General features: G+C 41.6%; 1 protein-coding gene across 1 annotated transcript; it reads right to left on the reverse strand.

The window, feature by feature from the left end:
• Positions 1 to 9,641: 9,641 nt before the first annotated feature.
• Positions 9,642 to 12,451, reverse strand: irf2bp2a (interferon regulatory factor 2 binding protein 2a). The gene is made up of 2 exons (XM_057341377.1): positions 11,355 to 12,451; positions 9,642 to 10,814 (listed from the first exon to the last, which is right to left on the reverse strand). Exons 1-2 carry the CDS (start codon positions 12,127 to 12,129, stop codon positions 10,090 to 10,092), a joined length of 1,500 nt encoding a protein of 499 aa, XP_057197360.1. The 5' UTR covers positions 12,130 to 12,451; the 3' UTR covers positions 9,642 to 10,089.
• Between the last annotated feature and the right edge of the window lie 651 nt (positions 12,452 to 13,102).

A 13,102-nucleotide genomic window follows, 5' to 3' on the forward strand; every position in this document is an offset into this window, starting at 1 on the left:
AAAATTCTTGAATCAAGATGCATTTTCTTGATGAGCAAAATATAGAAAATAATTTCTTCAAAGAAAATATTTTTTGCTTGTTTTAAGCGCAAATTCACTGAAATTTCGTATTTTTGGTCTAAAAACAAGACTTTTTTTTAGGTCATTTTGCTCATCAAGAAAATGCATCTGGATTGAACAATTTTTAGGCATTTGTACTGGAAATCAAGACAAAAATACTCAGTAAGAAAGTCATTTGTTGCAGTGAAGGGACAGGAACAAAAGCAAATTTAAGTAAAACACAGCCAAAATGTTGGTCTGTCTAAAAAAAAGAGAAAAAAACAGCATACTATTTCGGAAAAGCACTGAACGACAATTTCTTTTATGGATGTTGTAACTATCCATTCAATAAGAACAAACACATTCACCGTCACTCACTTCTGGTAAGTGACTCAAGCAATTTTGTACTTTTGCCCCAGTAGAACCATTCAAGATATTGTATGTACTCATGCACCTGTGCACGGGTGTCGAGGCTCCGCCCACACTGGGCTATTTTCTCTTTTCGTCATGCCTTGCTATTGTGTAACGCTCCCGGGGCTTCACGGGCCTCTTTTGAGAGCACACCTGTTAGTGGCATGCAATGACAGAACTCTCCGAGAGTCTATTTTGGCTCCGAAACCGAGCTGGGCACAACAAAGAGAGGGAGTGGACGTACTGACAAAACACACTGAAGAATCACAGTGACCCTGAGGGGAGGAACGGCAGATGTAAACGCTTTGATACGTAGCGCGTTGAGACATTGTTCGCGTCGCTCCTGCTTGTTACATAATACAATGCTACAATCCAGCTGTGTCTTTTATTTTTTGTGTTTGTTTTGACTGTTTGATTTACGATTCGATGACCCGGATGATACAACAGATAGAAAAACACTTCAAATGGATACTAAATTAACAAAAAAAAAAACATATAAACTACACCCTGGCAACCACACAGCAACGCTCTGGCAAATACCCACAACCCCCTAACATTATACAGGCAAATTCTGCATTCAGTAAATGTTATAATCTAGTCTTATTGATGCGCTTTCCCCAAATCAAACACTTTGTTGTTGTTCTCAATACAAGTTTGCTGCGGCACTGCTCATCTTCTGAATGTTATGAGTTCTCATGCGGTCCAGCGCGGCCGGGAGCGGACGGACAGGAATAGCAGGTCTTATATTACGGCCTTTCTGGGATTTGGCACCTCACAGCAGCGTTATGAGACGACCGTCAGGGTGGAACGCCCAAATGCCTTACAGCTATTTACAGCCACATTCTCCAAGAGTTGTCTTTAAAAATCAGTCCCGAATGCAGAGGACAAAATTAGAACATGTGACCTCAGATTCGTGCTGGAGATCTGATACACGTCGTATAAACTGTCACATTTCAAACTATTCCACTTCAAAATGGAAACAGCTCAGAGTTTCTGGTGACACCGAAAAACTCTGGGATGTTTCCAGTGTTTCCAGTTTGAAGTGGAAGTGTTTTAATACGGTTATAGATGGTAACTCCTAAAGGTCAAGCAGTAAATTAAAATAGAATAAAAAGAACAGACATACATGAGATTGAGGTCACAAACGTTCAGCTTGAATTATAACAACAAATATAACTTTGTTAACAGAACAGCAACCAACACATGTGCAAATAACTTTACTTTAAAACACATAAATATTCATTTTTAAAAAGCCTGGTTGTTTTAACTTAGTTGGGACAAATATTTTCTGTGATTTTTCATTAGATTTAACTGTAACACTTTACATTAAGGTACCCTTTGTGAAGCATTTATAAATGTGTTCAATAATGATTAATAAGTCATTTACAAATGCATTATAAAGCAGTTATAACTGCATGAATAAAAGGGGGGATTTTAACGAAATACCTGCCAAATAGTGAGCAGGTATAAGAAAAACAACACGACACCCTACAGTCTCCAGTCTGACAGCCTATATTGCAAACAACATCAAGACAATAATGAATCTGCTTTCGAGTCAAATAAATACATTTATTAAGCATTTATAACATGCGAGTTAAAAATGGCTCACTTTTTGGCAGGTATTTCGTTAGAATCCCTTTTTATTCACGCGGTTATAACTGCTTTATAATGCATTTGTAAATGACTTATTAACCATTAATGAACACATTCATAAATGCTTCATGAAGGGAACCCTAATGTAAAGTGTTACCGATTTGACTATTAATACTTTTGGCTTGCATTGTATTCCTCTTACATCGTTCAGGATGTTTTCTCTGAGCTGGTCGCACTGCATTCTTCCCTACATGCTTGTGTGATGTTACCTCAGAATGTTACCAAATAAAGTATGTTAGAACAGAATGGAGTGCTCTGCAACAGCCTTCACATCAACATCACACCCACAGCGACGCCTTAAAATTCTGCCTACATGCAGCTCATTGGAAGAATAAATAACTGAAACCAGTCGGAGCTCGTTCGCTAGTCTTCAAAATCCCTTTAAACCATCAAAACCACCCTGATTTCCGGCCTTAAACTGGCTTAAGCTGGTTTTTGTTTTTCAGTGGGGTGTGTTTCGGATCAGAGCCAATGAGAGAGTTTTTGATGTGCACACTTTTCTTTCATGTTTGTCAAAATTACTGATTTGGGGCTTTGGTTCTTCTGTCCCGTGTGGAAATGCAGACTGGGAAGATCCCACCCAGCTCAATGTCCTCCAACCCAACAATCAAGAGGGATTTTTTCTACATGTGCCCAGATGTGAGTCCACGCAACCTAATTGCCAGTTGAGCTTCCAGCCTCTCCGAGCACCAGAAATAAAAGTGGTTCGGAAGTGGGGCCAAACTCTAAAGGGACCCTTTGATTGATGAAAAAATTCCAAGGTGTCCTCAATACAGAATTTGCGGGCGACCTTGTTTTCGCCGGCGGGCATAAAATTAACCAGCGCATCATCTATACTGGGATTTGCCGAATGTGAACCAGATTCTTTTTTTGGCGCGGCCTTGTCTTTGCCTCTTTCAATGAATATCAGCGACGCATGTAGATGTGCTGGATTTATGGTGAGCTAATTAAAGAGACGGACGGTGTATTTCTCTTCTGTACCGTCACATGTGTCCTTCGTTAATAATGGATTCGTGATTAACGTGTGAAATAGTTTCAGTGTCTTTTCAACGTTTGGCCTAGAATTAGCACGATCTGGATGGCAACAGCAGAGCTCTTAAAATGTGGCTGTGAATGCAAGTATTCACACACTTGCATTCATGATTCACACTCATTTAGATAAAAAACATACGCAAGCATGTGAATGCAAAGTCTTTCAGCTACGGAGACTCAATTTCAAGTGCTCTTGTATTCAGAAACGTTTAAAAATTCATGATGCAAGGAAAATGTGTGCTACATTCTTCAACGCTTCTTCAACGCAATCTCATGGCATTTCATTTCAACTATTGTACGAGGTGGCTAATTTCTATAAAATCGTATAAAATAAGTAAAGCAACCTAATCTAATGGGAATTTGCAACTATTTTACAAGGTGGTTATTTATATGAATTCATACATTGGGAATCGTACGATTACTAGAAAAAGCAATACTGAAGCTCCACCCCTAACACTAACGTCACTTGCACGAAAGCAAATCATACTAAAACGTACAAATGAGATCATACGAATTCGTACAAATTAGCTAAAAATCGCAAAATAGTAACATTTTGGTTGAATTTGCTTTCATGCCAGTGACGGTTAGGTTTAGGGGCGGGGCTTCATTTTTGCTTTTTTCCTAATAATCTTACGTTTTTGTGAATTTTTTTACAAATTCATACAAAATTGCCACCTTGTAAAATAGTAACTAATTCCAATGAGATCAGGCTGGTTTCTTGCATAAATTGTCTCCGACACTTCTCTTTCAGGTACAGTATATGGGACGACACGCTTCCAGCGTGTTGATTGACTCTCCATGTTTCTGTCCTGAGAGAGTAATTATTACCTCCGAGCTATAAACAGGACTGAAACAAGATGTGTCTGCTCACTCTCTGTGATGTTCTGCTTTTTCAGACGTCGTGGGGATTTTCCAGGATCTGAAGTTCATCACGCCAGACGTATTTCCTGCTACCTGCATCCGTGTGCGTTTTCCATCAAAGGAATAATTCACCTCAAATTAAAAGTCTGTCATCATATAATCATCCTCACAAGCCTGTCGTTTCTGTGGAACACAAAAGATTGTTCATGCATATATTTCAATATTTCAAGTCCTTGTGTGAGAAACGTGTCCAAATAAGCTATGAATATGTATGTGGGCAAGAACTGTCAGCCAAGAACTATTTAAATTCTCATTCTGTACCTGCTAACAGGTTTCAAGAGTCATGAAACATCTGCACAGTTACTCAAGCCAAAACGTAAAGGGATGAATCACCAAGGCCCCGGTTAAGACCAAACACAACAGGTTTATCTGTGGAAGTGGACAAAACTCACATAATAACACAAAGAAGTGAGGTTGTCAATACAAGACACAACCTCACCATCACTAAAACAGACGACTGATGTAACCGCTGTGGTGAGAACCGACAGATAACACAACTCGTGGGATGCGTCTGGTCCCTACAAACAGCGACCTGCCCTACAGTCTGTTATTGAGTCCTGCGTACAAGGTGCACTGTCGCTGGAGATAAGAAAACTGTCCTCCTTCCCACACTTCTCCACATGAAATGTTTATAGCACAGCGTGAGCTTGCCCATTGTACAAGGTGTTTTTATCAGACCACTAACACCTGCACATCACCGGTCACGTCTGCCAATTCAACGACGCTCTAGTGCGCGTTGTGTTCACTTTAAATTATAACTACACCTTAAATGTAGAATTAAAGTATTGCCTTTATAATATCACATGATGCTGAATATCACTAAAGATTCATGGAACCCACAGAGACTATTAACTTTTATTTATCAAGACTAGGGCTGGGAAATTTAACGCGTTATAAATCGCGTTAACACATTAATTAATTTAGTTCATATACTGCAGCAGTACTTTTAAAATAGAAGTGCACAATACTCTACTTTTGAATTCATTATTGAATTTTACGCTTAACAATGCGATTAATCGCGATTAATCACAGAAAGGTCATGCGATTAAAACATTTTATCCTTGCCCAGCACTAATCAAGACTAACATCTTCTATCAGAAGACTAGCATTTAATGAATATTTGCTTAGTTTTAGCAAAAATTATCAAATATTTTGTACTATTTTATAAATGCGATAAGGTGCCAACAGCACCGTTCATTAGTGATATTCACAATATAACACAGCTCAGCCTCTTGTAATTTATTGTGCAATAAAAAAAGCTTTTATAAAAAATGACACGGAAGCCTTTCTTTTTAATGAGTCTCATTCATACTCATTCACCACAGTACAGACGGGTGACATCAGCTTTGAGTTTTCCCTGGAAATTTTAATTAAATAAAGTCATGATTTAATCTCCTTTCTTCACCAACATCCCAAACCAGAGTGAGTCAGTGCAATGAGAAATGAAACTAACAAGCGGTTTCACAACGCAACCAAAGCAAACAGGCGGGGCTGCAGAACGCAGGAGTGTCTGCTGGCTGACGGCCAATGAAAGTGAAGCGCTGCGTTTGTGCCGAGTTGCGAAATGTAAATTGGTTTGTAAAATAGTTTTCACTTGATGACACAAAACGACTGTTGTTGACACCAGGAAAACAACATTCCTGCATCGAACGTGAAGTTATTTGTGACGGCGAGAGAGCAGAAGACGCGGGCCATTTAATAAAAACGCTTTCTGACTTCCAACTTAAACTTGTCAGGTTTTGTATCGCTCCAAAAGAAACCTGACGATAAATGTATTGCAATTAAAAGCTACATTTTCATTTTTATCAACTGCATATGCACACTGTATTACAATAGGAAAAAATTGCATGCAAATACCCATACAAGTTCATGTTAATGAATTTAAGTCCAATATTGAATTAAAAATCTCATTAACATGTTACAAATCAAATATCCAAATGCATTTTAATTTTGTTCAAAACTCCACTACATACTTAACTACAAGCTCAAATCTAGTACTTTAACTTCCTTATTTTTTTACAAAGTATTTTTACTTTTTACTTTCAAAGGTCGGAAAGTATTGTATTTTTAATATACTTGAAATTAAAGGTTAAAAACACGTAAAAAAATGTATTGATGAAATGTACTGGAGTATAACATACAAAGTAAAAACACTTTCATAAAGTACAGATACATGAAAAATCTACTTACTGTAAAAGTAAAAATACTTACTGTCCACCTCTGGACGTGTTACACAATCCCTGAAACCCTGAAATGTCATTGGTTAACCTTTACACGCTTTTGAGTTTGTCTGAAATCTTAATGTTCTCCTGTGCTAGTGAGTTTGTGTGCAGATAAGAACACAGTATCCGGGTTCAAAGGCCGGTCCGGTTTGATAGTAGACATGAAAGAGCGGCATTAAGAAACAGGACACAGATTAACCCTTGAACACAGAACATTATCTCCACAATCACCCACCGTTAGGAAGTGAAATACACCTCCAAACAAAGTTGATATCATGATGTTTCCTCCACTGCTGAGTGCTTCTCAAATGCTTTTTTCTTTGTATTGTACAAAAGAATGTGCGTCGACACATTTATCAAAACTAGAATAAATGAGAGGTATCTTTTAAATTGAAAGGAATATTTGAAGAGTCTGGTTTTTTAGAAGAGTTTGTTTTTTTATTATGTTATCATGTTTTTGTTGTGTTAGTTAGCTGTATTTTTGAGTTATTGTGGCTTACATCAAAACAAACCAACTGCAGTGTGATTGATATTATTTGGAATGCACAATAAAAAACATGATTTTAGAAAATCTCATTTTGGAAGCAAACTCTTCATTTATTTTGCCATCATAATTGCGCATGGTTGTATGATTTGTTTGTGATGCTATCAGAACATTTTTGTGTTTCAGTCGAGAACCTCTAATCTTATTCCCTTAAAAAGAAAAAAAGCATAATCCCAGAGCGACACGCCGCTTCCTTCTGCATGGCTGTTTTCTCTTTGCTGTCAGGAGAAGCGCTAAAGCTCAGAGGATTGATGTTCCCGGTACTGAAATCGACACACGAGATACCTCGTGTTTACTACACGGATGTGTAACCAGGCAACGGCACGTTTATGTGTTATGACAGAACCAGAGCTGCGGCGACCAGGGACGCATGCGGGATTCATAAACACGTCCAGAAAACCCCCTGGAAAACCAACAGAGACCTTGACGTGCGGAGCACGTTTAATAATGTGATTATTTAGTGATGCTTACCTGCAAAGCACTGAGGGTTTGACCCAATACAAAAAGAGCCCTGCACCTTTGGGGGATTTACCCCAAAATAAAAATACTGATATATTATTTATTCCCCCTCATGTGGTTGTACACCTGCACTGTAAAACTTTGCTGTAGTTTTTGCAGCAGGTTTGCCAGTATCTGGCTGTAGATTTAATTAATATACTCTCCAATTAGTACTGTTTTCAATTACTTTAATCAAAATGAAAACACTTTGACTTTCGAGATTCAAAATGAGCAAGAAGAGTCCGGCATGAGCACAGCAACACTGCAAAAAATGACATTCTTCCTAAGCATTTTCTGTAAAAATATTTAAAACTTCTTAAATTACGATACATTTACATAACAAGAAAAGTGACCCAAGATATTTAGTCTTGTTTTACGAAAGAAAAATATAAGAACTAGGTAAGTTTATGCTTAAAACAAAATTGTACATTAAATCTACAGTAAGTTACTGGCAAACCTGCTGCAAAATTACAGCAACGTTTTACAGTGTGCGTGTGAGTCTTTCTTCAGTGGAACACAAAAGAAGATATTTTGAGAAATGTCTCAGAGGTTTTGTGTTCATACAAAGAAGTCAACGGGGTTCAATGATGTTTGGTTATCAACATTCTTCAAAATATCTTCTTTTGTGTTTTGAAGAAGACAGACAGTCATGACATGAAAGCGAATAAATGATGAACGAACTTTTGATAAAATGATCCTGATCTGTTGTGTAGAAGAAAATTAACGTGATTAAATGAATCAACTTTTGTTCTCTCAACCTTCTTGCATAAAGAACCCCAATAATAGAAAACGAACTTATCAGCAAGGTACAGAAATGGAAAGTGCTTCACGGCAGAGTTTTTGGGAGCCGGGGCGCAAAGGTTACATCAACACTCACAAAACAGCCATCAAAGACGCAAGCAGCTGTGTGTCTTTCGAACCTGCAAGCTGTGGAAAATATATTTGTGGGCCAGGCCGCAGCTGAGAGTGCCACAAGAGTTATTTTCAGACTTTCCCAATGCACCATGCTCTCGGTTTCTCTGCTTTCCTAATTCGGCATCGTCACGCCTTGACGCGTCAGGCCCGTGAGATGCTGGCCGTTCCAATTACAACGGCCATCTGCGGTCGAGACTGCACGGCTTCATCTACACATTCCACGTAATCCTTCACCAAACGATGAGCGGTTTATTATTCAAGCGCGTGTTTCCAGTCACAGATCCTCGTGAAACCACTAATGGCAGACGGATTTCTGAATGAACCTCACTTTATGGTTCAACATGATGGAGCGTGCGTTATCCAGCACCTGGTTTATTCTTGCAGATAAAATGCATAAATTGTTTGTCGTTACTGAAATAAAAACATTCCTGCTTACAGGTCAGGCTAGTTTGTGTCGCGTCTTACTACATGCAGCCAGTTACCAAACAAGGGTAAAACGGGGACAGGGACTTGGGAATTCCAGAGCTGATCATGTGACCACGTGTGGTTTTACGAGCTGATGTGATCATCGCATTTCTCAGCGCATGCGTGTCAGCGCAGGGAGCAGATTTGGATTCATGTCTGTGAAACAAGTTCAGCGCATTCTTGCTGAAAATAAAAGCGAACTGTTTAAAATGTGAATGCATTACTTGATATATATGAAAGAAATAAAACTTGCGATCAAAACCTAAGATAACATGCAGCACGAGACGGCCAAAAACTGCAATGGCAGCGTTGACCATGTGACCATGTGTTGTTTGACAAGCGCTTGTGTTCATCTACACGTGTGGTTTATATTCGCTGCACTTTTGCCCGATTCATGTTAAATTATTTCTTGCGTTGATGCATGTACGTTTCAAAGGTATTTAGTATTCATTCGAATATCATAACATCCTGCAACACTTCAATGATTAGAAATATATTTTGAATACGTGAGGTGACGCATATATAACTTTGTGCGTCTCATCATAAGCCCACGCATTTGTCGTTTCAAACAACTCCACTCATGTCTGACTTGGCAATTTCCTGCACCAGCACAAAGCACTCCGGCCGTCTCCAAACACAACACAAAGACCTGATGATGGTAACTATTTACATTTCACTGCCCATATGTCATTGCTTTAAATTATAAACCGCAACAACAAAAACACGCATTAGTGTTTACCGGTGAGAGTGCACTGTAACGCTAAGACTTGGTTAGAAGAAATAATGAATCCTTTCACCACAAGCACGTATCCAGACGGCTGGAGTACAATTACACATATTCTCTTAACTGTGGCCCTGCAGTCTGAAACCCCTCGGCCGAGACGAGCCAAATGATAGATTCTCGACGTGAGACGTCACAAAAACCAAGCAGAGACTCTCCATTAATACAAGATCAGAAAATGTATTTGGCAATTTTTAAACAAGTGCATACAAGTACAGCTAGAAGCATTTTTCAACGTTTGCCAAGTGCTCGTAGAGTTGCATTAGTCACATCCTACGTTTAACAGGAACTGCCACCATAACTAAAAATACATCGAGAAGAGTCGTTAAACATTGACAAAGAAGAACGTAGTCCGTTATAATGCGTACATACCTTTTATCTTCAAAAAATATAGAAACACAATGTATTCAAAAAAAAATCAAAAAAAATGTACAGCAATGTTTACCAAGTATTCACGTCCCTTATGTTCATTATGTACAAGTCCGTTAGTTGCTGCTCGGATGGTACACGTGTGATATTCAGATTTATATATTTATATAGATCAATATTTTTTGTTGTTGTTGAGTATTTTCAACAAAAAAAAGAAGAAAAAATAGGGCGTGACGTAATCAAGGGTCCCTCTCCTTTTTTACTTTGACGTCCCCTGCCAGTATCGTGGCGATTTCACCTTGCATGAACGCCCACGGTACGTTGGAGCCCACCAGCGGGCATTTCTCGCCGCTCGGACAGTACACTTCACCGGAAGCGCCCTGCTGTTTGATGCTCTCCCGGGAGCACGGGAAGCAAAACTTGTGCGAGGGCACCGAGGGGCACTGGACGAAGTGCGTGTCCTCCAGTCTCTCGTGGCACAGCGTGCAGCACAGCGGAATGCTGCTGGGCACCGACGAGTCCGGAATGCTCTGAGGATGTACCGCATCCATGCCGGGCACGTGGGGCGTCCCGGCACCCGAGCCTTCCCTCTGCGCCAGTCGCCGCTGGTTGGGGGACAGCGGGCTGCTGCTGTTCCTGCGCGTCGTCGAGTGCACCTGGTTGGCGTCCTTGGGCGAGCTGTTGCCGCCGGCGTTATCCGCTGCCATAATGAGAGCGGCCATGGGAGATTGTCCGTTCTGAGCGGCGGCACCGCTCGCGGCCTCCGGCGGGGTGGTGCGAGGGTGCGGGGAAATCGTGGAAGGGGGGGCAGCGAAGCTGGGCGGAGGAACAGGTGGCATTTTTAAGCCATCTCCGGGCGCCGGAAGCCACTGCTGTCCGTCCCCGTTAATCTTGACGGCGGTGCCCTCCCCGTCCGGCTCGGGCGAGGCTTTCCTCTTGAGATTCTTGGGATGTTTGCCTCTATCTGCAAGAGCGCACAGAGAGCCAGTTAATACCACATGCAAACGAATCCGTCACAGTAAACCTGCTGATACGCAGACATGCATCGTAGTGCCAGACGTAACAATGAGGCTGTCTGCAAACGCACCGCATGCAAATACACCATCAGCTTTGATCAGCGGAAATTTCCCTGCAGCTGACTCATGCCACAGTGCTCTCATTCAAACCAGGCCATTTATGAGGCAACAATACAAGTCCTCCCACCCGACACTGAACACAACACAATAAGAATCGAAAGAAAACGCATTTCGCTGCACATCTTATAAGGAAAAATGTTGATTTCCGCGACACTGCAAAGCAGAAATACACGATGTATTCTAGACACTCCAATATATCCATACATACACATAATCTGATCAAAAAAATGCACAGTTGAGAAAATTAACTGTGGCTATGACATAGTAAAAGTGTTGCTTGAATATTACAAATATGATGCTTAGTCTATGGTTACCACTAAAATACTGCAATGCACGCAGAAACCCAGAATAAGTGAATACAAACCCACCGGATTTAGATGGAGGGGCGCTGGTCTCGTACATGACCCTCTGCTGCATGTGCTCTTTCTTGAACCGGCCGCCGTCGTGCGGGTACAGCGTCATCATGTCCCGAACCGTCTTGTTCTTGTTCAGCCAGTCGTCCCGGCCCTTGTGTCCGTCTCCGATCTCCGGCGTCAGGCTGTCCGGTCTGTGTCTGTCCTTGTCGTGCTCCGTGCTGGAGACGGAGGCCGGCCGCTTACTCCCGCCGAGCTCCGCGGGCGCGTGCCCCGAGATCTGCGGTCTGCCGTTCATCATGCCGCCGTTCATCAAAGGCATGAGATTGGGCGGAACGGCGCTAGTCCTGCGCGGGTTCGGGCTCTGGCGGTTCAGCTCCGGCGGGTCGTCCGGTTTCGAGAATCCGTTCGGCACCGGGATGCCGTTCGCCTGCCGCGCGGACTGATACTCGGGTCCGAGCCTGGGCGGGCGCTCGGAGGACAGCGGGTAGCGGTCGAGCGGCTGCGGCGGGCGCGAGCCCGGGTCACCCGGCGCATGGTTCATGGACTGAATGTCTTTCCCCGACAGCTGTTTCCCGGGTCCCGGCGGTCTGCCGTCCTGAAAGCCGTGCGCCCGTTTGAGCTGGCGCGCCGTTTCGATGACGAACTCGATCCTGTCGGCCCCTTCGTAGTTCACGCATCCTCTGCACACGGGCTCGGTAAAATCCCAGATCATAGCCCACGGCATGCGCGGCAGGTCGCATAAATAACACGACTGCCTGCGCGAGGCAGATACCGCCGCGGACGACATCTCTGATTTAGGTTAAAATCCCCCCTCCCGGAATAAAGCAGAATCCTCTTGCAAATGTCCGCGGACGCCGTAAAAAACCGATACAGCCTCCTTTTGCCTGCGCTGAAGTATAAAACAATTAAGCTACAAACGGGACTTCATAGTGGCGTGCGCTTTACTACGACGCGCGCTCTATCTGTCTAGATCACTCACCACTGCCGCGCTCGCGCTCGGTGAGGAGCCGTGACGTCACCGCCGTTGTGTTGACTCGATTCTTCGACAGAACACCACCCCCCCTCGGGCGCATGCGCGGTGAGGCTCTGACGGACCTGACTGGCTTTATTTAACATCATGAACTGAGGCCAGACAGGAAACGCTTTCGAAATCGAATCGAGTTGAAAGTTGTGGCGCTGACGTAGGAAGGCAATATATGCAAATCATGCGAATAGTTACCGAACGGAGGGGTGAGACTTTGTTTTTTTTAAACGTATTATTACAGGTTTCTACAGGCAGGGAACAAGGGCATGTTAATCTACTTTTCATAACCTGACGACCACAATAAATCTTAGTCGTTCAGATTTCTGTAGCAAGTAAAATAGCTGTGCTCAAGCTTTAGAAAAAAATACTTTTTAAGTATTTAAAATATGAAGAGTTTGGTTCCAAAATGAGATTTTTTCAAAATATATGTTTTTTAAATCACGTTTTTATTGTGTTAGTTAGCTGTATTTATTTTTTTGTTATTATGGCTTAAATCAAATCAAACCAACTGCAGTTTGATTGATATTAATTGGAATGCACAATAAAAAAAACATGACTTTAGTTTTAAATACGGAGTTATCTCATTTTGGAACCAAAGTCTTCGTATCGAAAAGTCTTTAAAACAAAATTTAATTTTTAAGGCTGATAAACAAGACAGAATATTGAATAATAATGATGTTTTGTAGTCTTGATAAATACTAATATAAATGATCACAAACTACTGTAAATACAGTAT

This window comes from Triplophysa rosa, linkage group LG9 (assembly GCF_024868665.1).
Source record: "Triplophysa rosa linkage group LG9, Trosa_1v2, whole genome shotgun sequence".
NCBI lineage: Eukaryota > Metazoa > Chordata > Actinopteri > Cypriniformes > Nemacheilidae > Triplophysa > Triplophysa rosa.